The sequence below is a fragment of the Cyprinus carpio genome, chromosome B11 (genome assembly GCF_018340385.1).
Source record: "Cyprinus carpio isolate SPL01 chromosome B11, ASM1834038v1, whole genome shotgun sequence".
In the NCBI taxonomy this organism is placed as follows: domain Eukaryota; kingdom Metazoa; phylum Chordata; class Actinopteri; order Cypriniformes; family Cyprinidae; genus Cyprinus; species Cyprinus carpio.
The window spans coordinates 7,951,812-7,979,478 of NC_056607.1; the positions used below are offsets into that span (position 1 = coordinate 7,951,812).

The 27,667-nt window shown below is 35.0% G+C and overlaps 2 protein-coding genes across 2 annotated transcripts; one reads left to right on the plus strand and one right to left on the minus strand.

Moving 5' to 3' along the window:
- The first annotated feature begins 890 nt into the window (after window positions 1-890).
- uts2b (urotensin 2, beta) lies at window positions 891-2,816 on the plus strand. The gene is made up of 4 exons (XM_042733739.1): window positions 891-1,169; window positions 1,952-2,077; window positions 2,532-2,575; window positions 2,674-2,816. The coding sequence occupies exons 1-4, from the start codon at window positions 1,064-1,066 to the stop codon at window positions 2,773-2,775; spliced, it is 378 nt and encodes a 125-aa protein (XP_042589673.1). The 5' UTR covers window positions 891-1,063; the 3' UTR covers window positions 2,776-2,816.
- A 930-nt stretch (window positions 2,817-3,746) lies between these two features.
- Window positions 3,747-27,348, minus strand: LOC109098972 (period circadian protein homolog 1-like). Its single transcript, XM_042733430.1, is given in 25 exon segments — window positions 3,747-4,713; window positions 6,048-6,198; window positions 7,983-8,169; window positions 8,793-8,844; window positions 8,882-8,992; window positions 10,122-10,252; window positions 10,361-10,672; window positions 12,006-12,266; window positions 12,731-12,916; window positions 12,998-13,119; window positions 14,295-14,433; window positions 14,525-14,599; window positions 14,695-14,787; window positions 14,790-14,853; window positions 16,735-16,843; window positions 16,941-17,097; window positions 17,174-17,280; window positions 18,631-18,709; window positions 18,915-19,054; window positions 19,434-19,485; window positions 19,595-19,796; window positions 21,522-21,640; window positions 23,111-23,268; window positions 24,587-25,040; window positions 27,201-27,348. Coding segments are annotated over 24 exon segments (3,495 nt in total). The 5' UTR covers window positions 24,940-25,040; window positions 27,201-27,348; the 3' UTR covers window positions 3,747-4,578.
- Between the last annotated feature and the right edge of the window lie 319 nt (window positions 27,349-27,667).

Here is a 27,667-nt window from a genome sequence, read left to right on the forward strand (position 1 = left end):
GACTGGAGGATCTGGTGGTGAACAGTGTCAGAAGCAGTGGACAGATCCAGCAAGATACGCATTGAAGATTTGGAAGCCGCTCTGGGCAGTCTTATAGAGCTTCAACGAGAGCAAGGCAGTCTTAGTTGAATGTACACTTCAGAAACCAGATTGTGAGAATGGCAGAGACTTGGTTGAACATCTCGTTCAAGTGTTTTTGCAATGAATGGAAGAAGGAATACAGGTCTGTGGCTCTCTAAAAGTGCTGGGTTAAGAGTGAGTTTCTTAAGTACTGGGGTTATCCGAGTTATAATGTTATATCATAGTCCTACTAAACAGATAATTAATACAAACTAAAAAGTATATTTGAACACTCTCATAAAAAAGGTACAATAGCTGTCACAGATAGATAGATAGATAGATAGATAGATAGATAGATAGATAGATAGATAGATAGATAGATAGGCAGAGGAAGCAGTGTGTCTGTCACTCACAATAAATCTGATTGACATGCAGCTCTGCAGCCAGAATAACTCTCACCTTTTTTTCTTTACACCGTAAAAAAAATTGGTCACACTTTCTGTTTGCCATTTCCAGTCTTTTAAAATAGCAGCTGCGGGGATTGTAAGGAGGATACGCTTGAGTAACCGCAGTGGGCATCATGGGAACTAAATCTCAGCAGCCTCTTAAATAAATGAATTAAGTGGGCAATTTACCTAGCCGACTGCATCCCGCGAGCTCTAACACAAAGTGCCGTTTTCCACCTGCGTTTGGATGGATTTATGAACTTGGCTGGATTACATCCCGAACTGGTAAAACAGGGCGACTCATCCCTGACGCACAGACCCCGCGTCTGTCTTTCACTTTTATTGATCCATTAATTTATCCTCTGTCAATTTACAAGCACAGAATATGCAAAGGGTTGGGAGAAGGTCAGCGATGGAGATGGGGAGATGACATGGCCAGCGATGGAGGGTAGGCCTATATAAGTCCAAGACAGAAACAGGACGGACACGTTGAGACGAGACCCTCCTGGCTAAAGTCGCGGAAGAAAGAGAGTTTGAGTGTGTCTGTACGTGTCGGCATGATGTGTAAACTCTTTCTGTTCTTCGCTTTGCTTCTCGCCATCCTTGAACCTCTGCTGGGGCATCCGTTGATCCATTCGGCAGAGATGACCTACGCCAGGCCTGGTAAGTGCTCTCTCTCTCTCACACACACAAATACTGTATACACTTAAGATTGAATCAGCCGGTTTGTATTAAGATATAAAAAGGTTTCTTGAAGCATCTTGGAGACGTTGCCACATTTATCTGGTTTGAGTCTGTCTCAGTCTGTTCTGTTTCTTCATGTCATTCCAGACAGACTGGATGATGATGAGATCAGATCTCTGTGTGCAGCACTGGCTGTTGTCAGACTCCTTGTGCAAACAAAAATCTCACTGGATTATTACAATTAATGGCAAAATGCATGTTTGGAAATGTAAACTGATACTGACACTACAGCAAAAGATAGACATTTAGATAAAGATAGCAAAAGAACTGACTTAAAAATAAATTTTTAGCTGGTAAAAAATATTAGTGTTATAAAAATTTTGGTCACCACTGTATGTATATATATATATATATATATATATATATATATAGTGGTCAACATTCGAAGTGGATCAAAAAAGTTCATCAAAGCTGTCCTAAGACAAGAACGGGTTTTGTTTTGGTTTGGGACAACTTTGATGAAAGGTTTTGATCCTCTTCAAATTTTGACTACTTTATATATTTAAGACAAAAAGTATATTTTAAATCTATGAAATAAATGGTTTAATAAGATTGAATCAGCCTGTTTGCATTAAGATATACCATTGAATACACCATCCTCATGAATCTAAAGTATCACATCAGGTACAAAAAAGTTCTTAAGGGAACAACTTGTTTCATAAATGTTCTTCAGTGGTATTGTATGTCATGTTCACCTGTAGTTTTTGTAGAAGAGGAGCAGGTGGTCAGTCCAGAAGACCTGAGTTACTCAGAGCAAGCGTATCTGTCCCAGGGCAGCGTGGGATTCGGTTACCCGTCCCTCATCACTGGGGACATCAGCAGTGATGGTGAGCTGGTCCAATCTTATTTAATTAATATTTTAATATTTTGAATTAGTTTATATTTTTGAATTTAATTTGACATAGTTGTATTAAAGTTTTAGTTAGTTTAGTAAATCTAACTAGCAGAAATAAAAGTAAATTTAAGGCTATATATATATATATATATATATATATATATTATATATATATATATATTTGTTTTTTTACAGCTTTTTTCTTTTCCAGCAATTATAAGTTATTTAATATAATTTATAATTTAATGATACATAAATGATTGTAAATGATTTATACAAATTATTTATAATTCATAATATAAAGTATTTGTAATATTCTAATGATATACTTATGTAATTAGTAGAAATAATTAAAAATTGCAAGTTATAGTAACAGATGGGACTGATATCAGCACAGCTGGATGTAACTCACTCTCACCTGGTTGTCTTCTTCGTCTCCCTCTCAGGTCTCAGAACAGCTGGATTTGTCCCGAGTAAAGCTGCAAAAGAAGTGAGTAATTTAATGAAACCCATGACATCATGCAACATTATATCAACAGACAGAGATGAAGGTTTATTGAAACATACTGACTCACGTTTGTCATTCAGGTGTTGCTGGAAAAGCCGTTGTTGAGCCGTTTTCTGGGCAGCAGGAAGCAGTACCGCAAACGAGGCAGCAACACAGAGTGTTTCTGGAAATACTGTGTCTGAAACATCTCATGCGCTTAAATTTCAACACTCATGCACAAACTCTGCGGGCCTGATGCACTAAACTTAAGTTATTATGTGCTTATTACTTTGACTATCAAAATAGAAAAGAAAATACTGAGAAATATGAGGATCATATAAAAACAAAACAAAACAAGTTTTAAGTCATTGTGGTGTTTTATTCATAGTTATCATGTGGTGTCACAAAATATTTCCCTGAATTTGACACAAAATGATTTTTTTTTTTTTTTTTTTTTTTTTTTTTTTTTTTTACAGTTTGTTGTATTTTGCACATTTTTTCATAAAATACATTGGAGCAATATTTACATTTCTTTCTAAAAACTGTACAAAATTTCGCTTTGATCACAAAACTGTACAATTCATAGGTTTTCTGTTGGGTGGGAGTGACGGGTCAGTAATTGGGCCTCTGGCAGTTCTCTGTTACTGCAACAACCTAAAAAACAGAAAGGAACAACATCTATTCTGACAACAGGAACACCACAGGAAACACGCTCTCAACACACACACACACACACACCTTTCTGAACACAACAGATCAATAAATAAAAAAGGACGATAACAGAAAATGAGGTTTCGGTGAAAATCATACTGTAAATGGCAAAGTCTTTTTTTGGGTACTTTATGATGAATTTGAGAAGTTTTATATATTTATACTCTCAGAAATAAAGGTACAGATACTAAAATATATACCTTTGAGATACTAATATGGACCCTGTAGTGGTAAATAAGATACCAAGTTGTCCCTTTTAAAGGGTATTGCCCCAGTGACAGCTATTGTACCTTTATCTGAGGGTGTTTAGGTCACAATTCAACAGAAATATCTGAAAATATAATAATTTTAAGAACCATTAAGAATGCATTGCTATTTTTTGCATTTTCACAATTAATCAGATTTGTTTTCTGCTAAATTCACATAATGAAAATAAATGGTTCTAAAATGGTCATATTTTTTAAAAATGTAAATTGTATATATCTTTTTTATTTTATTTTGTGGTGAAATGTGACCAAGGTATAAGTTCAGCTATCAACCTAACATAAACAAAAGAGAAAAATGTCTGTATATTCCAATTACACCATTACTTTTGTTTTATACCATACCATAATAGACACTGCTTGACATTGTTCAGTCACATGCACAGTGGAAGAAACATTTGAAACGGAGAACAGAAAATAAATAAACACACTGACGGAAAAACTCATTTAAGGCCTCATCCAAATCATGAAGATCTTTGTGCTCTGGACCAAATAACACTCATTTCCATTTGTAGACGCTTTTAGTTTTTGGCGGTGGATGCTTATGTTCTTTAGTAACTGCACGGGATGTTTCAGCAATGTGGGACATTCATACGCATTAATATCTGCGCAAGTGGTCAGGAAACTCATTCATGAACCCTCCTGAGCCTGCAAGATTCAGTAGAGGACACATTATTAATTAACAAAAAGTTTTCTTAAAAAAAAACAACAACAACAAAAAAAACATTTGACCCACACTGGTGACATCACTACCAAATTATAGTCTGATATTCACAGTTGTTTGGGAACATGGACTGTAACGGAGAAAAGCAGAGAGAAATGCATGGTCATGTGAAGGCCGCTGCTCACTGTACGTCTCCTGCGGGTGTCCAAACTCACGCTGACGTGGTCTGATCCAGTGCAAAGGGCTCGCCTCATTTCGTGACTTCAGGGGGAAATATGAGACACTGGCACGCAGATGCGGGCGTCTGTCTCTTCCCACGATTCCCAGCTGAGAGTCCCAGAAGGCCGGAGGTCCAGCAGGGTCTGCGGTCAGGTGTCGGTGTTGGGTCTGGCGTCCTGAGACGCACAGTCTTGCGGACAGGAGCTGTCAGGAGTCGGAGGGTTTGGAGAGTCAGTCTGAAGATTCAGTTCCTCGCCCGGTTCCATGGTGGAACTCACACAACACTACAAAAAAATTTATATATATATTAGATCATGATGAAAGACAATGAAGATAGAGGCTAAATGATGCAAAGCAGCAAATCAGTATATTAGAATGATTTCTGAAGGATCATGTGACACTGAAGACTGAAAATGCTGAAAATTCAAGAATTAATTACATTTTAAATAGTTATTTTACACTGGTGAGAATAAGAGAGTTCTTACAAAAATCTTCCCAATCCCAAACTTAGTGGAAATGATTAATATAGCAGGAATACTAGACCCTCAGCAGTCTTGACATTTTTGACTGGATCCAATCATTAGTAATAATTAAAATCAAATCATATTACCACAACATATATTTTGATGAACGTCTATCAAGTTAATTATAGAAAAACACTTTATTTTAAGGTGTCCATGTTGCACGTTACATGTGCTCGCTATTATAATAACAATAAATTATGCATAATTTCATGCAAGTAACCCTAAACCAAACCCTAATCATACAGTTAATTAATATTACGCAGAACTTCAATGTATAATTGCACTGTAACAAGGACACCTTAAAAAAAAAGTGCAACTAAAAATTTTGTTTTTCATATATATTTTTATACATTTTCATATTTTGCACATTCATTTATTTAACGTAATTTAGACATAATAAAAATGTTGTTAACAGAGTTGCAAACCATATACTAAATAAATGTCAAAACACACAAGGTCCTGATGAGCAGGAGTATTATAGTTAACTAAAACTAAGACCATAAAAAGTTTTTTTTACTTGAAAGTTTTTTTTACTTGAAATAAAAATATTTTTACTTGACATGAAATAAAATCTAAAAATATTCATTTTATATTCAGCTAGTTTTCAAAGCAACATTTAGCCTAACTCGATGTGCTAAAATAACTAAAACTCAAATAAAAATGAATAAAAACCATATAGACATTTAAAATGAATAACAAATAAAAAAAGACAAAAACACAAAAACTAAATATTGAAATAGTATCGTAAAATGCAAAAATTACTAATCCTATATATATATTTTAGTCTTTGGATTCTATATATATATATATATATATATATATATATATATAGTTATTATGTATAGTAGTATCCAGAGACTACAATAACTGCTGATAAGGAACAACTTCATTCTCTGAAAGTCAGGCATCTCCTTTCACTCACTGTTGATAATTTTTGCTTTATTAAATTCAGATCCAAGCCATACAGTATGTGGAAAAATGTGCATTATTATAATTGCTCCTCTGACCAAGGAGCCAGTTATCAGTAGGCCATCTCAAATTTTGTCTATAGTGTTACATATGTTTGATATTGATGTATATGATAAGTTGCAGACCTGTGTGTTGATCTCCTGTGGGACGGTGTGCTGATGGATCCAGGGATGCACCTCGGCCAGCTCCTTCTTCTGGTCCTGGGTGAACCAGGGCTGCATGGGCTGCATCAGAAGCAGCTTCTGCCGGTCTTCCTGAAGAACCTGCGCCGGATCCCTGCATGGATATCCACACACACAAAATAAAACTCACTTACACCGCCTCAATCATTCGCTAGATGACACTCAACAGCACACTGCTTTGATTTCAACATCGTTATTAGGGCTGCAAAATGATTAATCGTGATTAATCGCATTCAAAATACAAGTTTATGTTTACATAGTATATGTGTGTGACGTGTGTATATTTATTATGGAGTGTCTTTTTACACTAAGTGCAAATAGCCCACCTTGTTGGCATTTTCGTGATTAATCGCATTCAATATGTCCACCCAGTCCCCACGTGATGTTGGGGGTAGTCCCCCAACGTGTGATTGGGGTAGACTAGACTGCAAAAGACATTCATTAGACATCAGTTTCTGTGGTTTTTGTGGTGGTGTGTGTGATTTTTGATGCGGTTTTTGATGGTTTTTTTTCATCCTTTTTTTGAATATGTTATCACATCGGGAAAGGCATTTATTTTCAATAAAAATGAAGGAAATTAACAAAATGTTGGAAATAATGCATCGTGTAGGTTTAGGGTTGGTGTAAGGTGTAGCTATTGTTGTTTATTGTATAAGTTGGTTTGCGTTTATTTATTTGTTTTTATACTCTTTTTGTTCAATTTGTTATGCGTACCGTTTCAGAATAGAATGTAACTACATATAACTACAATAAGTTGCATAAATAGCAGAAAATCTTGCTATTTTAACAGTGTAAATAGAATCTATAGAGCTATCTGCACTAAGTGTAGCATATTGTTAAAAACACTGCTAACTGCACTTAGTGTAAATTAGAGTCCATAGCCATCTATATCACTAAATAAAACATGCCTATTTTTTTACCACTTAGTGCAAATTACGAAAAATAGCTGCCGCCTGTTTATTATGTATATATAAATACACACAAAATACATACATATACACACACACACACACACATATATATATATATATATATATATAATATATTAACTATATATAGATATATTAGTGCTGTCAAAACGATTAATTGCATCCAATATAAAAGTTTTTGTTTACGTAATGTGTGTGTACTGTGTATATTTATTATGTATATATAAATACACACATATACAGTATATATTTTGAAAATATTTACATTTATATATTCATATTCTTATATATATAAATATATTTAATATATGAACATAACATTTTTCTAAAATATATACATGTATGTGTTTCTATTTATATATACATAATAAATATACACAGTATACACACATATAGTATGTAAACAAAAACTTTTATTTTGGATGCGATTAATCGCGATTAATCGTTTGACAGCACTTATATATATACTTGTATAAAATGTATATATAAATAGACATATTTTATACATAAATCTAACTTTTTCCCCTTAATATATACATGTATGTATGTGTATTTATATATACATAATAAATATACAGAGTACACACACATATGGTATGCAAACATAAACTTTTATTTTGAATGCGATTAATCATTTGCAGCCCTAATCATAATACTCTTAACAACATCAAGGCCTGGCAGATTCGCCCTCTCCTCCGTTACTTCATCAAGCTCTTTAACACAGGTCTCATTGTGTACCGTCACCTGGAGTCACCTACCTCAGGGCTGACAGTGCAATGAGACATTTAGCTTGATCAGAACTACCTCAGCGAGAGACTGGCAGTGCTATCTCTTTCTCCTGTGGAAAGAGATGCTCAGAATGTCACGTTTCTCTCAGGTTTCTCAGAGGAATGAGAGGGAACCCGGGATTCAGAGAAAGAGAGAGGAAGAAAAGTTCCTGGTCTGGTACCTGGGACCGATCTGATAGGTCATCATGACAGGTTTGGGCGTCTGCTTGATCATGCTCCATAACGGATTGTCCACGTGCTTTGTGAAGGTCGCACGCTCATGTTCCTGGGCCTCCGCAGACTTGCGAGCTTTCCGCGATGTGTCTGATGAATCGTTGCTGGCGAAGTACTTGCTGCTGTTGCTGCTGTCTGTGAACGTGAAATGTTGGGGTTGGGTTTAATGTTTTTTGAAATTGTGGTTTAATTTTTTACGTTTAAAGTTAGTAGGTATTGGTATAATATGAGGGTGAGGAATTTCATTTTTGAATTGAATTTCCATTAAAATAATCTTCTGGAAGATGTTTATGTAGTGGAAAGTAGGTAACTAATCAAAAGTATCTAAACACCATCAACAAAAAGATGCTATTTTGTGGTGGAAATGCAATTTAGTAAACGTGGCTTTGGACCACAAAACCAGTCTTAAGTCATACAGGTATATTTGTAGCAATAGTCAACAATACAGTGTATGGGTCAAAATTATCGTTATTATTATTAATCATTAGGATATTAAGTAAAGATCATGTTCCATGAAGATATTTGTAAATTTCCTACCGTAAATATATCAAAATTAGATTTTTAAATAGTAATATGCATTGCTAAGTTCTTAATTTGGACAACTTTAAAGGCGATTTACTCAATATTTAGATTCCAGATTTTCATATAGTTATATCTCGGCCAAATACTATCCTATCCTAACAAACCAATGGAAAAAACACATGCATAATTCTCTCCACTCTACATTAAGTGTCATGTATGATTAATTTGAACAGCACCTGTATGGCTGGTGGATGTTCCGTTAGAACCGAGTCCTGACCCGGAGCCCCACTCAACATTAAGTGTCATGTATGATTAATTTGATGACCGACGCATTTGAGCCGGTTCCTGAGCGGGCGTCCTCCTGTAGCAACTGGTCAAGCATTTCACTGGAGGTAGAATGGGCGTCTTGGTTACCCGACTCGCTGGGAGCATCCTCCTGTGAGCAGAGAAACAGACATGCTGATTAATCCATTCACTTCATTCACACTTTAGCTTCATAATTAATAAAGCTAATTACTAATCATTAGGTATGAAGCTAAATGATAAGATTTAAGCAAAAAAGCAAACTACAGAAGTATGCACAATTGCATATTTAAAACCCTTTCACGACAAGTATTTTGTAGGCTGTGTGTGTGTGTTTGTTTGTGTACACACACCACAACAACAACAACAACAACATATTTGGTATCTTAAGGCCCTTTCCAATTAATTTGTACAAAATATAAATTTCACATATTTTAATATTTTACATTAAAAATGACTTTTCATATTAATTTTTTTAAGAATGTTAATATATTTTACTTAGATTTTAATATTTCACTTGCTTTTAATAAATGTTATAGCAACATAACTGGACCTTTAAGGCCCTTATACAAACTTTTGATACTTTAAATATATATTTCTAATGCATTTTACCAACATATTTTAAGCATTTTAATAATCTTTAATATAGTGACATAATTTTTCTCTTACAGCCCTTTCACATTAATTTTTACAAATATTTGAAAAATATTTTACTTAATTTTTAAAAGTACTTTAATAATAATAAATCAAATAACAATTGGTCTCTCAAGCCCCTTTTATTTTATAAAATTTTATAAGCAATTTTTAAAAGTACTTTAATAATAATAAATCAAATAACATTTGGTATTTAGTATATAATGGAGTATTTTATTAATCATTAACAAAAACTTAATAGGAGGTCATAGGAGGTGATTGAATAATTGTTTGAAAATAATATTTTAAATAGATATTTAGATTAGGGTGTATTATGTAGTGCATTTTTGATGTTTAGATGGTTTTTTAAAATAGCTTCAGATGGGGGTGTTTTGCACGCAGACTCTCTGGAAACCGTTGCTGTTTTCCGGGGCTTCGGGTGGGCATGTTGTTTGGTCAGCTTTCCTCCGGGTGAGTGAGTAGTTAGCTGAGGATGGGAGGAAGCTGGATGTTTGCGGAGGAGCTGGAGAGAATGGAGCGCCGTGGGCCTGTTGCTGCTATCCAAGGGTCTTCCCACCCAACCCAAGGGGCGGGTAAATGAAGTGCCCGAACCTCTGCCTGAGGCAAACCTGTCGTCCACTCCCGGACTCCTGTTGACAAAGTGGGGACCCTGGGAGGACTGGGCCCTGGCGTGGTGAGGGTATTTGTTCGATCTCTGCTGATGTGACATTTGGAATTGGGGGTTGTGTGTGAGTGGGGACTGGATGTTGGACGTGTGACGGAGAGGTGGTGTGTAGCGTGTCATATTGGGTGGTGAGTAGCCATGTGTATTGAAATGGGGGTAGCTAGGGAAGGAGCAGGAAGGGGCCCATCGTGTGGGAGTCCAGGGGATGCATGGGTTGGAGGTTCTGGACACCTTGGTCAGGCTGGACCACCATGGGCTGCTGATTCGCACCAACCACAGTGAAGTAAGGGGCCGTTTGCATGGGCACTGCCATGGGCGGCACAAAGCCGATGTTGGACCGCGGGGGCTGAGAGGACTCTGAGGAAGGCCAGGAGGAATGAGGCGCTCCTGTGGGGCCGGGAGGTGACCAGTAGTTGCCCGGCAGGGAGCCATAGCTGTCGGATGAGTCTTCTGGTTTGGGACGCTTGTGTTTGTTGGGAGGACGCACAACATCACCTGAGAGTAGATGGAAAAGGAGCGTTAATGAGTCTCAACACAACATTATACTACTGCATGCGTCAATGCTATTATGCTAAATACAGACCACGCTCTGATTAAATTTAATGCATGGGGTAGGGTCTGTATTTATTTTAATTGCTGATATTGTTCTTGTATTGCTTTAGTGTCAACCATGCACATACAAAATATAAAAAAGTTTGGGGTCAGTAATTATTTTTTTTTAATTACTACTTTTATTCAGCAAGGATGTGTTAAATTGATAAAAAAGCGATAGTAAAATAAATAGTAAATAGATAATAAATAAAACTTATATTGTTAGAAAATACTTCTATTTTGAATAAATGCATTTTAAGTTTTTAATTCATCAAAGAATCTAGAAAAATTACAGTATCACTGGTTCCAAAAAATAACTGTTTTCAACATTGAAAATAATCAGCATATTAGAATCATTTCTGAAGGATCTTGTGACACTGAAGACTAGAGTGATATAACATATCCACTTTGGGGAAGTTGTGGCCTAATGGTTAGAGAGTTTGACTCCTAAACCTTTACTGTGTTTGATTAAAAAAAATGTAGCCTTAATGAGCATAAAATACTTCTTTAAAAAACATTAAAAATATACACACATTCAGTTTTAATCAGTTTTATGTATTCAAATAACTAAAACTGAAATTAAATTTACATAACTACAATTAAAATGAAACCGGGCAATTCATATATCAAATAACTAATTATTATTATAATATTATTAAAAATTATATTAGTATTTAAATTATACTAGAATAACACTGCCATAGATAGCTTTATAGGGTGCCACTTAGACAGCATTAATATGAGACTGTGCTTATATTTTATTATAAACAAAAATGCTAGAATATACAATTATAGTTATTATACTGTTTTTTACAGTAATACAAAATATAATTTAATAAAATATACAGACTATTAACTTTATGTACTGTTTATTTAAATAATGTTAAAATTAAAATTGTTTAAATTAAATTATGATAAAAATATTTAATTTATTGGATTGTCCAATAACATAATCAGACTATTAATATTTACATAAAAAAAAAAATTTCAGTTAAAAAAATAAATAAATAAAATGCTGATATTTTTATAACAGAATCAAATAAATAATCCATTGACATTCAGACACTGATTAGACAACGTCAATCTTCTTTTGCTCCAGACAATTTTATCCAAAGCAACTAACAAATGAAGAATATCACAAGCAATAGACAGACAAATAACAACAGCTAACACACACACACAAACACACACAAACACACACACACACACACACACACACACGCACGCACACACACACCTCTGTGATGAGAATGGGCCATGCTGCTGTTGTCCTGCTGGAGGTAGGAGCTGTAGGGACTCTGCAGGATTCGATGTTGGAAACGATCCACGAATTGTTGCTCCTCCTTTTGCGTGTGGGCCGACAGCACCTCTTTAGTAAGACCCACCACGAGTAACTCCTCCTGAGCCGCTGAGGAGGTGCTGGGGGCGGGGCGTGCAGGGGTGGGGGCGGAGTCTGTTGGCTCGCTACCCATTGGAGCATCTTCTAAGGCAGTGACCTCTGGAGTAAGACAAGCGGAAGACGCAGGTGATCAATGGGCCTAGAAACTTATTTTTGTTTTGAAAATGTACTCAACGTCAGGCCATCCAGATGTAGGTGACTTTTTCCAGGAGTAGAACAGTAAAGAAGATTTTTAGTTGTAAATAATGTTCAGTTCAGTTTCTTGCACAGACCCATCATCTGACTTCATGAGATCTTAATTTATCGCCAGGAGCCACGGGTATTAATTTTTTGTTCCTTTATATGCTTTTTTTATTCTCAAAAACAGGCAGCTGCTGACTTACATTTTATGAATCGCCAAGTACCACGATTTCAGCTAAAAATCTTCTTTGCTGTTCTACTGAAGAAATAAAATCATCTGGAGTAAATTAACAGCAGCGTTTCATTTTTTGGGCGAACTTTCCCTTTAAGTATGGTTTAACTGGCCAAACACATTTTGGGTCACTGTATGTGTGTGCACTCACCTGACTCGGGCTGGGGTACGTGCACTATGGTGCTGCTGTAACTGCACTGACTGGTGATGGACACCACGCTCATGGCTTCTGTGGAGATTGTGATGTCTGTGAGCGGCGCTCCCACCACCGCTGCCGTCGTGGCCGAGCCCGCAGACACCTGGCTGTCCAGAGCCCCGGCGCCCTCGAGCGCAGCTTCTGCAGGAGAAGGACGTCAGAATCTCTGCAGGGTTTTAGGAGGGTACAGAAAGGCTTGGAATGGACTTCGAGGGCTCTTACCGTCTTCATGTGCGGCTGCTGCGGGTTTGTCTTCCTCAGACATGGAGGAAGAAGATGATGTAGCTATGGACAAAGATTCGCTCTTTCGTTTCAGAGCAGATGTCGCACAGCTCTCCAGATATCTAGAGAAGGAAAAACACAAACCTCCGTAAACAGTTCATTGTTTTAATATTTATTTAAAATTTGTATTAATTAATATAGAAAATGTATTTCATTTGCTATGTTATCCAATAATATTTATTAGTAAACTGTTATTTAAAACAAACTTTTTTATTGGAATTTCCAGACCAATTAATATAATATAATGTAATGTAATGTAATATAATATCATTATGGTTTTAAATGAACCAATTAAAATAGAATGATTTTTTTTCATTTGCTTAATTATCCTTAACTACTTATTATTAAACTGTTATTTAGAATGTAAACCCCTTTCTTTCCAAAGAAAAAGAAAATAAAAATGGATTATATATTTAAATTGATTAATAAATTTAATTAATACAGAAAAACATTTAATTCACTACACTGTTATTTTAAATGTAAACTTCTTTCTATTAATTTCCAAAATAAGAAAATAATTATATATATACTATACTTATTATATATATATATATATAAAATTGTAGTATATATATGACTGCATATTTAAATTAGTATATCTAGTTAATTACTACAGAAAAATTATTTAATTTTCTGGATTATTCAATAATGGACATTACTACACTGTTATATCAAATATAATCTTCTATTTTTGATTTTCAAGTGAAAAATAACTATAAAAAATACATAGAAAAATTATAGAATATAAAATAAAACATACTTTTATGGACTGCATAATTAAAACAATTACCATACTTTATAAATATAGAACAAAATTTGTAATTTTTGTCCATGCAAACCAAAAATTATGTTTTTTTTTTCATTGTGTATTACAATTAATCTCAATCAAACTGCAGTTGGGTTATTTTGATTAGTTAAAAAATAACAGCTAACTGACAAAATAAAAACATAACATAATAATAATTTTGCAAATACACTCTTCATATATATATATATATATATATATATATATATATATATATATTTTTTTTTTTTTTTTTTATTTTATATATTTTAATTATTTTTTTATTGTAAATGATTTTATTATTTGACTTTGAATTACATTTTTGTTTACTTTTTTTTTTTTTTTTTAAATATGTATATTTTATTTCTAGGAAAGCCCGTTTCAGCTAGCATATATAGTATTTATATTTAACTGTTATGTAATATCTAAAATGGACTGCACATTTCACTTCACCTGATGATGCTGTCCACACAGTTGATCTGCTGGTAGGATGGAATGTGTGGCTGTTTCCGTGCTTCTTGCAGAGACTGCTTTAGATGATCTCTAATTCTCAAACCCTGCCTCGTGTTAGGATGAACACCTGCTGCCGCCACTGATGGGAACACACACCGTTCAAATACGATCACATCAAGATGAGCTGCTGAGACGACTGAAGACAGATGCAGGAAAGACATACTCCAGACCTGCAGTGGCTGGTCCTAAAGGTGTGAGCTTCCTCCGGGAGTCCAGACGCCTGCTGGCCCACTTCTTTTCCAAAACTTTTTATGACATCAAGCACCAAAACTGCTGCAATGTCATCTGCAAGACGAAAGATCCATCGTAAGGTCCATGCAAACCAACATTCATATGTGACTTTCATTGCATTTATTTGTTTTCAGCCGTGCTTGGTTCTCTGTGTGAATCGTCCCAGAGGTTCCGTTACTGTCGATGGACGACGACACTGATGTAGTGGCTCGTGGGAGCCGTTACTACCCAGACTGCCATAGCCACTGGATCCATTATTATGAACCGGCTGAGAGAAATACAGATACGATCAAAACACAAACCAGCAGCTCAGATGTGCTTGACTACTGTAGTGATGCCACATTTGAAGCAGTGCTCTTTTAGTATTAGTTTTATTCTATTATATTTTCAAAATTTTAATTTTAGTTTAATTTTTAATTCTTAATTTCATTTTTGTTCCTTTCAAATATAATGTTTTGATTTTTTCTTTAATTTTCGCTGTTTATATTAATTTCATTTTTGTTCCTTTCAAATATAACAATTACATTTTTTCTTTAATTTTCGCTGTTTATATTTTTTACTTATAACACCTATGATTTTTCTCTTTTTGCCTTTTTTTTAGACAAAAATATGTTTTCATGGACACGGACAGTGGATTTTGAAAAGATGGACACTGTAGGGAACTTTCTCCTGATAATAATAATTTATGCTTATACGTATATTAAGTCTTGAGTGTACTATCTGACATTGTGTGTAAATGACTTGATAAATGAGTGATTATTGAAGTGGAATATATGTTTTTTCCCAAAATCAAGATTTATGTCATGTAATTTGTTGTTTAAGCACTGATCCCATTTTGTCTGCCATTTATTTTTGGTGTGTACATTTAATGTTAGTTTCAGAGCATTTTAATGATTCTGTAAATCAGCCAATGAATATATATATATATACAAACCCGATTCCAAAAAAGTTGGGACACTGTACAAATTGTGTGATATATATATATACATACATATATATATATATATATTATATATATATATATATATATATATATATATATATATATATATATATATATATATATATATATAATTGTTTATACAGGTAATTGTAACTTTTCATCTCACAATTCTGTTATTTTTCTCACAATTTGCAAGTTTACATCTCGCAATTCAGACTTTTTTCTCCAAACTGTGTGACACTCTCAACTGTGAATTATAAAGTCAGAACTTCAGGATATAAACTTGCATTTGTGAGAAATAAAGTCAGAATTGTGAGATATAGACTTTTTTCCTTGCAATTGTGAGTGGAGCTACTGCAACTGAATAAAAAAGGCAATTATGACAATCGGTTTTCTCAGTTGCTTTTTATATCTTGCAATTCTGAGAAAAAAAGTTGCAATTACCTTCTTTTTTTAATTTTTTTTTTTTTTTTCAGTTTAAGTTTTAATAACCCTGATATGAAGTCATTGACAGTTATTGGCCGGTTTTAGTTGCTTTATCTGCATCAGACTATTGATGTTTGCTGGTCAATATCTAATTGTGGACTTCCTATTTTTATATTTTACATACTTTTGCTGTCATCTTGCTCTAATTAAAGGGATGGCACTCTATATATATATATGACAAAAACTTAACTCTTTAAAAGCACTATTTTTGGAAGATTTATTTGATAGTACAAAAACTACTGATTTTAGGTCTAAATAAGTTTATTTTAACAGCTTTTATGTATTTTGGGTCTGTTCCTCTCACAAAGTCATCCATGCAAAACTATTCAAGACTAGTTTAACAAGGTTTGGGGTCAGTGAGATTTTTTTCACATTTCTGACAGGAGTCTCACCAACGCTGCATTTGATTAAAAATACAGTAAAAACTGTAATATTGTGTAATATTATTACACTTTAAATTAACTGTTTTCTATCTCAACATATTAAAATGTAATTTATTCCAGAGATGCAAAGCTGAATTCCGAGTACTGAATTTTCAACAGCCATAATTTCAGTGTTTGGTGTTGCGTGATTTTTGCTGCTTAATATTTTCAAGGAAATCATCAGGATTCTTTCATGAATAGAAAGTTCAAAACAAATTTCCGTAACATTATAAATGCCTTTACTGTCACTTTTGAAAAACTGGTCTGCTAAAAGCTTGCTAATGAAGCTTGTCCTCACCTGAAGGAAGAGCTTGTAGATCATGGCTTGCAGCTCTTTAATGTCCTCACACATGATCGGCTGCTCGGCTTTACTCCGCGTGGCAAAAACGTCCTCATTCAGAGGTCCACTACAAAGAAGACACACAAAAACAAGTGCTTCCGTATGAGCAAATGTCAGTGTTTGGACACACAGCACAACTGGCGCGCTCCTGAGCAGGTGCTTACGTGCGAACTTTGTGCCTGCCGATGATGAAGGCCACCTTTCGGCTCCAAGGGTTGATGAAGCTGGACCAGCTAGAGTCCAGGGTGATGTAGTCGCCGTTCTGACACCGAAAGCGGATGGGCGAGTGTTCAAACGGAGGCTGGCCTGCATACTTCAGAACTGAAGAGATCAGGAAAAATTTGATTAAGACCTTATACAAGTCTGATAAAGACTTCACAACGTAGAAAAGTCGTACTTTTGCGGTGCATGGCCAGCATGAGCAGGCGGTCGTCTGGATGCAGGCAGGTCAGAACTGAGGTACCGATCAGGTCCTGAGGGAGGTAGCCGAGCAAAGGCACCGCTCTGTGAACACACACACGAGGAATCATTTCACAGAAGCTACTTTACCACAAGAAAATGTATTTGTTTCAAGTCTTTGCCGCTAAAATGCTCGTCTTCTGCTATTGATTAAACGTGATGTTTGAAAACAGTCCAAGTCAGTGTTATTTGTACTGTAAAAGACTTTCAGTTCTAGCAAGATACTGAACTAATGTAGATGATGAACTTAAAACTACTTCATGGTCGTTTAGTTAAACAAGGACTAGTACAAAACCCAGTGAGTACTGCAGAATAAACCTTAAATGTGAAGCTGCTGACCGGACATGACTAGTTTATTTGGTAAGTAGCCATGCAAGAAGTCAGAAACTTTTACAGATACTTACTAAATAAACAAATACATGGATAGACATTGATGAGAGTTGAAATGACCATTATTAAAATTATTCATTTTTCCTTTAAACGGGTGACAAACAAGCAACAAGACAAACACTTTATTATTACTATTACACTATTATTATTACTAATGTTGCTCAGCTTTACTCAACATATGTGCAACATATTTAATACTACCACTAATATGCTGCTCAGCCATAATCTGTGCAATATTATATTTAAAAAAAAAAAAAATTATAATAAGCTGCTCAGCTATACTCTGTGCAACATAATATTTAATAACAACAACAACAACAATGTGCTACTCAGCTTTATCCCATGCAGCTAATTATTTCAAAATAATAATAATAATAATAATAATATGCTGCTCAGCCATATTCTGTGCATCATATTTTCAAATAATAATAATAATAATAATAATAAACAGTAATATTATTATTATTATTAATTATTATTATTATTATTATTATTATATGCTGCTCAGCCATACTCTTTGCAAAATAATACTTTCAAATAATAATAAATAATAATGAATAGGTAATAATAATAATAACAATGTGCTACTCAGCTTTACTCCATGCAGCTAATTATTTAATAATAATAATAATAATAATAATAATAATAATAATAATAATAATAATAATATGCTGCTCAGCCATATTCTGTGCAACATATTTTCAATAATATTAATAATAATAATTATTCTTCTTCTTATTATTATTATTATTATTATATGCTGATCCGCCATACTATTTGCAACATAATACTTTTCAAATAATAATAATAAAAAATAAATAATAATGCGATTAGCTTTACCCTGTGCAACGTATTATTTAAAACAACAACAATAATAGTGCTGCTCAGATTTACTCCATGCAGCATATTATTTTAAAACAATAATACCAATTTATTATTATTAAATAAACACATGACCATTTTCCCAAGCTGCCGATTCCTTTACTAAAGGTCAAAATCACTCACCGGTCATCCACTTCTAAAAAGACACAGCCTGGCGAATGAGTGGTGCTGAATATGCGCTTGTCCATGGGAATGCGAGGGGCTGGAGACAAAGCAACAAGCAAACACACACAAACACAAACAACGATCATTTGATCAGAGAGCCAAGACACATCGCACTTAACACTAAACTAACAATGCAGAATAACCACATTTCATTCCGGCAGAGTTAAACAAGTAACATATTCAGGTCATGTGACAGTTAAGTACTGCACTACTGTTTGAGAACGTGGCGAGGTGAAAGGTACCCTCATATCCTGAGATGATGCGCTCGGCCAGAGCCAGACAGCACGGCTCCTCCTCTCCGCTCAACACCTGAACCTTCAGCAGGTACGGAGTGATCCGGAAAGGACTATAACGCATTTCTCCATCTCTATCCTTCCCTCCTCTGAACACACACATAGAAAAACATTTAAAAGACGCTTAATATTCAGTAATATTATCAGCTTGACTGCACTGACAACAGAGAGAACAAATGAGAAGAACGGGATAATGATACTATGAGCTGCTATATAGATGAAATAAGCTTGTGTCATAATTTGATGAACGTTGCACTATTAATGAGCTAAATTGAATCAACAAGCTGTATAATTGTCTTCTGTGGAGCTACTTTACATTTTATTATGTAATTGAAGGACTATTGTCTTGTCTATTACTGTGAAGCTGCTTTAAACCAATCTGTATTGTAAAAAGTACTACATAAATAAATGCGATATATAAATGAGACACAGATGAGAATGAGTAATAATGCTGTACAACACACTGACCTGATTCGACAGAAGAAGGACTTGACCTGGGCACATTCAAACAGAACCGCCGCTACAGAGGGACAAAGAGGAATAGCATCTTTCATTCTTAAAATTTATCAAAGATGTTGGCATAAGTCAATGTATGTGCAATATCAGTGAAAGCCTCCAGATCGACTCACCGCTGTCTGTGCCCACGTTCCAGGGTGGCAGCTGCAGTTGCGCCGTGTGCGAGTAAAACACATTGACGTCCTGATGGTACAGCAGCTCCACGAACTTGGCAGATTCCAGAAACTTCCTCTTGCAGTGAAGGAGCGTGGAGGCCTGTTCGGACGCGTAAACCACCTTCCCGGAGGCCAGAGAGAAGACCACCACAAACGTGTCCTGAGAACACCACAGAACTCTTGGTGAACTCCTTCCACAGAGACGGAACTCATTAAATGAACAGAAAATTCTGTCATCAGTTACTCCAAACCTGTATGTGTTTATATACAGATATTTTGAAGAGTGTTGGAATACTATGGAAGTCAATGGGAACCAGCAACTGTTTGGTTCCCAACATTCTTCAGATCAGGGCCCGTACTTACAAAACATCTTAAGGCTAAAATTAGCTCATAACTCGCCGATTTAGGAGAAAATCTTAAAAATAATGGGCGTGTAAACCTAAATTTAGGACTGTTAAATTTTAACTCTAAGAGGATTTCACAAAGGGTTTTAAATAGTGCTGTCCAACAATTACTCATGATTAATCACATCCAAAACAAAAGTTTTGTTTACACAATATATGTATGTGTACTGTGTATATTTATTATGTATATATAAATACACACAGACACATACAGTATATATTTTGAAAATATTTACATTATATACATGCATGTGTTTGTATTTATATATAAGTGATTAATTTTGATTTTGGAAAAGGATAATAAGTGTATTACTAGGGATGTAACGATATACAACTCACGATTCGATTAACGATTTTGATTTCATGGTTGTTGTTTTTTTCTTTTCCAAAATGAGATTTAAGACAAATTATTAATTAAATGTGACCTTTTATTATTGCTTGGACAAAATGTTGTGTGTTTTTTTTTGTGATTTTGATATAACACTATAATAATATACTAATATATCACTTGTATATTATTGCTCTTTTGTTGGTTTTGATTGCTTCTATTATCCTCATTTGTAAGCCACTTTGGATAAAAAGCGTCTGCTAAATAACAAAATTTAAATATAATGTAAATGTAAATAACAAAATTAAATTGAAATTTTAAAACAAGCCCCAAATCAAAAAAATAAGTAACGCAAATAAAATAAATCTATTCATATTAACAAAATTTGGCTTTGGCTTTGTCTGTGCTCTTTCCATTTAAAATTAGAGGCAACCACTGCATCTTAATCATGATCCAAACAAAGATGCTGCATACATGAGCAGTTTTTAATCTAAATTAAATTGTATAATTTCAAAATTTGAAGCAAAAACATAATGGTTTGACTTCAGTTTTGTGAAACTACACGTAAAAAATATCTGCATGACACAGAAACGGCAGACGTGCTGAACGAGATGCAGATTCACTCTCTGCCAGCAGGTGGCGCTTAAAGCGTTTCCTTGGTTACCGCTGTAAAAAAAGGAGTCCTGCACTTGTGCTGAAGTTTAATATGCATTATACAGAGGCAAGATGAAAAGAAAAATACCATCTAAACTTTTCTGAAGTTCCTCTCAGACATACATTCATATAAACCCCTAATTAAATCGCAATTTGTTTAGCATCTCAACCGATTTGAATTGATTTTCAACCGGCTCGCGGTTAATCGTTACATCCCTAGCATTACACATAAAGTCTGGTGTAAGTGCTGCTGAAGTGGAGATTTTTTATTTCTTCTGAAAATCTAGAGAGAAATGTGCTTTTAGGGGGGTGTTGTAGTTCAAATCTACAGATGCAAACAGATACAATGCAAAAGTGTATTTTGTAATTTTTCACTCACCTTCCACTAGTCTGAACAACACATGATGAAAAGCCAAATAGCCCAAAATCTCAAAATTGACCAGTGAAAACAAACACGGCTTTGCCTGTAGGCTTTGAGAGGAAACTCAGCAGGACGTACAGTGTTTTTCAGTGTGTGTTCTGATGTGATTCCCTCCAGCTCCTCCAGCGTGCACACAGTAGCCTCTCGTCTCTCCTCCAGTCCGCTGCTCATTAGTAAGTTGTAGTACTCACTGTTTGCTGCAGGGGGCGGCAGAGGAAGAGTACAAATGAGTCGAGAATGAGAGCCACAATCTTCTAGTTACTCAGTGTTTGGCTTAAACAACAGAGCAGTTGGCTCACAAGAGACCATGCCAGATATTACAACACCAGACAGAAGAACTACTGGGAAATTTCACATAGCATTACATCAGAGATTGAATAATGTCATTTATTTCAAGTGATGGTAAACAAAAATAAGCAGAAAAATAAACCCATACAGGCACTGTAGAAGCTTGAATTAATATTAATAAAATCCATTTAATTAATAAAACTAAAAGCATGTTGATTAAATCTCTTAAAATATTAGCATGTTAACTATCATTTCCACCAAAATATTACTATAGCTACATAAATTAAATATCACCCTTGCAAAAACTTTTTTTTTTTTTTTTTGCCATTAATTTGATAAAAATGCAATATACAAAAGATTTTGAAAAACAAAACAAATTTGCTTCTGTGCATGTGAAAATATGAATTTGCTTTAATTTGTGGCAAAATCTGTACATTTTGGTAAGGGTAACCAGATTTCCTTGCATAAGCAACCTTAAAGAGTGACATTTTCAAATTAAAATTTTCCAAGTTATAACTGTAATTTAAAGCACTTCCTTCATGCATATCAGAAGATTTGTTGTTTGCACAACCATACATTATTTCAGCTAACATTAGGAAGCCACTGACAACAAACGAGTGCTAAACATATATCAAACATGCATGATTCAGTAGAAAATTCCTTGTGTTTTGGTGACTGAATGCTTATTGTAGCAACAGTGTCATCAGAGCATCTGTTGTTTCTTTATAAACTTGAAGATTAAAGATATTTTATTTTTTACTAGAGATGTTTGGATTTTTATTTTATTTTATTGTTTTATTTTTATTAATTCCTCATAATAACACTTTTATGTGATAAAAAAAAATAAAAACACAATAATAAACACAAAATAATAAAATAAAATAAAAAGATTTCTTGGTCTTTGGCTTATTTAGTTTACTATAAAGTTTACTAAAATAGTCCAAGAGTTCAAAGCAAAATGTTTTCAATGTCTGCTGTTTTGATGTTTTGATTCTGTTGCTACTATGAGAATCTATAGCCCCAAAAAACAGGAAATACATCTCGGCCACATTCCATAGTGTTGAGTTTCACAATTACTGAACGATATGACGCACATGATGACCTTATGCAGAAACTATCAGCATCTGCCCACATTATCTCATTACAGGCGTTATACTGTAAAACATATTTGATATAGCGATAAACAAAACATGGGAAAGCGCTGAGAACGAGTGAACAGAATTAGCAGGGTTTTACTGCCAGCGAGCGATTAGGACCTGGACTAGCCCTTCCTGCAGACGAATTACATAATCACAGACGCTCTGCTGCGGATCTGAATGTGTGCTGCCGTTATAACAGAAGTCGCTCACAAAAAGAGCTCTGTGTGTGTGTGTTTATACCTTGTACTTGTTTGACACATTTCAGTGCATAGTTCAGTGCCTCTATAGTACTGGCTTTACTGCGGCTTCTCTTCTCAGACGGCAGCCGTTTCTTCATCTCCTGCACCGTCTGCATCATCTCCCGGTGCGTCTGCTCACGGCCGCGCTCCGTCTGCTCACTGCACATGCACACATTTGTTTTCATTCACTCATTCAACAAGTTCATTTGAATTTTAACCTAATATTAATTAATTATAATGGAAGCCCATTTCTGCCACATAAGAAAAAAATCTAAATGATGACAAAAAGGTGAAATGATGAGATACTAAGTCATAATTTTGAGATAAATTTTTTTCTATTTTTTACTTTATAATTGTGACTTTTTATATAATAATAATTTCAACGTTTTGGTAATTTATCTAATAATTATGACTTAAACGTCATAACTGTGAAAAAAAATCCAGCTTGTTTCAATTATAAATTTATTTCAATCTTGAGTAATATTTATCATTTTACCAAGCATGATTTTAAGTGAAATTATTTGTAAAGTAATTAAGACTTTTATGTCATAATTATGGGTTTTTATCTAATAATTATACATTTTTGTTATTTTTTTTCTCATAACTGATGCATGTCAATTTTGACTTATCTCATAAAAATTAAAGGTAGAAAATAAATAAACACTTTTAATGTAATAATTATGATTTTTTTCTCTTCAATTTATCTCATAATTGACTTAGTGTAGTGTTTCTACTTTTAATTTCATAAAGATAAAAATGCCATAAAAATGTCAATAATTAAGAAATTATATTAACTTTTAATATTATAAGTGTGACTTTATCTCATAAATGAAACTTTTTATGTCAGAATTATTATTTAACAAAGCATAATTTTGTTATGGGGAGAAAATTTATATAAGAATTATGACTTTTTTGCCTCGTAATTTCAACTTTTTCTCTATGTATCTCATAATTGACTTAGTGTATCAATTTCGGCTTTTAATCTCATAAAGAGTCATAATTATGACACATTTCAGCTTTAACATTTCATAATAATGACTTTTTATTTACTTATCTTTTTTTTCTTATTAGTTAAACAAAGCAGGGTTTTGTTTTCTTATGTTGCAGAATTGGCCTTCCATAATTATAATAACTATATGGGTGTAGAAATTATTTGAAAAGTAAAGGGACTTTTATACACATAATGTAAATAGTTACATTAACATTTGATTTCAACACTAGATAGGTTCATCCTTTACAAGTGTGTGTGTTTTGCATGCATCTTTCTTTACAATAAATAACACTTTGCTATCCATTTTGTATCTAATACAACAATATTTTTAAGTGTTCAAATACTTTTTAAGAGCACTGTATGATCCAGGACAGTAATGCATATCTGCCAATACAAATGGAGTTGATAAAGTCGACTACTCATGATTAGAGGTTTGTTCAAATCACAACCCCTCAGCATGAGCATTAATAATAGTGATTGTTGTACCTCTTGGTGCTTCCTGATCCCGTGGTGCTTCCAGGGCTGCGACTGGCCGGTGAATGATGATGTCGTGACCCACTGACGCTGTCGTTTCCGCTGCTGGAGTCATGGCCGCTGTTCATGTCCACATCCTCGTGCGTCTGCTCTCCTCCGCTCTCCTCACACCCTGCTGAGCTTTCCCCTCTGCTGGTTCTTCCTCGCTGCTCCTCAGCCTCTTCCTCCTCACCTGAACCAGATCTGGTTCTGCTGGTCCCGGGGTCCTGCCCGCTGGTAGTTAGGTCCGTCTGCCCCGCATGCTTGCTGGAGCCTGGAGAAGAGTTCTCCTCTTCTCCATCGGGAAAGCCGTCTCCTCCCGGCATTCCCCGCTGCAGGTTCTCCTCCAACCACTGCCCACCTCTACTGAAGCTCTGATCCACAATCTAGATGCTCCGCTGCTTTTTTCCACATTAACAATGAAGGTCTATAGAGAAATCCACGAGAATGATGTTTTACTAGATGGTTATGTAGTGTGAACATAATCACATCAGCTTTCACGCTCAAAAACAACACAAAAGCCCAATGGTGTCATCCATCCTCAGACAGAAAGATTCATAACACATATTATACAACTGTCTGGCTTTATTCAGGACACTAATGTTACACACTCTTAAACGAGCCCTAACAGTTACAGTTTTACATACTGTATTGGTCATCTTTGTCCAAAGTGCCTCATAAGTACAAAGTTTTTACACAATAATGTACCAACAACCTTCAGGCTGCATTTTTACAATTTTTGCAGATAATTTGTATAAGTATGCACCAAAGTTTAATATTTCAGGTTATGGATTTGTTCTGGCTTTGCAAACATTACCAGATACCAGGCCAGATCATTTGTCCAGGCTAGATCATCATGTTATGGTGCTGACGTCACACTTTCGTGACCTGTCTGTGTAATGACTCTGACGCAATCATTCTCAATATAGGCCGTGTCAGAGTAGGACTGGGTCAGGTATTAAAAAACAGACTTCCTGAACCCTGATTCTCAGACTGACCTCTTTGCTAATTTGAAAACACACAGGATTCAGTTAGAAACAGTCCACCGTAAATTCTAGGCAGGCTTTTTATAGTTAACTAAAACTGAAACCAAAAAACTAATTTTGTTATTTGAAATAAAAGAAACATTAACTGAAATAAAATAAAGTATATAAAAACGTATTTCAGCAATCTCATTTAGTTTGTCCTGATGTACAAAAAATAACAAACTAAAATAAAAATGTATAGACTATATATTATATATTATATATTTTTTTTGCTATTCTCCCTGACTCAAGAGTTAAATGTCATTTCATCCATGTATATATCCACAGCTTTTTGGACATTTTGAATTAGGTAAAACTTGAAAATGCACTTCAGCAGAACAGGGCGGCAATCGGCGCTTTCAGTATGCATTATGATTACATATGTGATTATATAATACTGGTCACGTATACACATTCATTTCTTTGTCATTCACATCTATGCACAACAGTTTCTTTATCATATCCCATGTCTTCATTACAAAAAGCGATATGGGATATTTTGCAAAAGGTAATGATCTTTAAGTACACTGTATACTACTGTGAACCATAAAACATGTATCTTTACATAGATTACATGTATCTTTACTTTACAACTGTTATATATAGTAAAATGCTAAGATAAGCTGATACATTTCCTCAGGTTGCAGACCGGACAGAGTGAAAATCCTTGTTCTGGGGAGTCAACTGTATGCTAAATAGCACTGGGACCTCAAAAAGGAGTAGACAGACAAATAGACAGAATACTAGATTTAAAGCAGAAGTGTGTCATTTTTCTGCAGCAATGGTTTCCCAGACAGCCCCGCTCCAAACTATAAATACTGCATGAAATATTTGTTCAAAGCTGCATTCATTTGCATCTGCATCACCTTGCTTTCTAATTACAGGCCTCATCCATGGCAACAGCTGACCACACATTTCCATGACTGTGTAATTCTGACTGATTCCTAAATTAACTTAGTTTAAATAGGATACAGGTGGTTTTACACAATCAGTATCAAATGTTCAATAATAAACGATAACAAAATACTTTCCTGGCTCATTCATAAGTCTCTAAAATTCTAAAGAATCAGCTTAAGTAGTGAAACACCTATGATAACTCATTCTAGCTCGTGCAAATGTACATAATATTTTGATATCAAGCAACTACAGGCCCCCACTGTCTGACTTGACCTATGAAAACACCATTTAGGATTCACTTAAGAAAAAACAAACAAACAAACAAACATCCTCAATAGTTTCCAAATTCTTAACAAACACACAAGACAAGAATAAGTCTGTGATATGATGATGCTCGCCTCCGCCATTTCACATGCACGGCCACGAGTCTTCTTATAGAAAGATAGTCACGTAACCCCTCTATCTAACCCGTGCATCTCCACAGACCCACGAACATGACAAACATATATGACATAATTAATAACGTAATTATAATGTGGTATAACGTTACCTTAAGTCTCGAACGACGCGTTTCTCGTCTTATTAAACTCTCTTGAACATCACAGCACTAGTGTATCTATGAATGTATTCCGCGCTCTTGAGATGCGTTAAAGATGAGTACTTACTTGATGTTTATGTTCAAGAATCACTTGCTCCAGTTTCTCGTGAGCCCCTCCATTACTCCTCCGGAACACAACACATCAGGCCCACGTGAGTGTCTAGCCGACCGGAGCCACGCCTGCTCGACTCCCATTGGTGGGAGCGTTTCTCCGTGACAGTCTGATTGGTCGAGGGCGTGGTCATGACGACAGCCCAGCAGAGGATGCGGCGGGACTCACGTGTATGACCATGTTATACAACCGATGAAAACAATGGCGTAGCAGCGGAGATGTCGCGTGGTAACGAGCCGTTATAACGCCGCCCCCGGGTTAAATGAGGTCAAACGGTGCGGGTGCGATTACTTTTATTAAATAACTCGGTGAAAAACGTAATACCGTTAACTGCCGTGACTACACCGGGGCGTGATGCCATACGTTACGTCGCGGCCTGGGAGCTGCAAGATTAACGTTAACGTTACCGCCTGCCCCCTGAT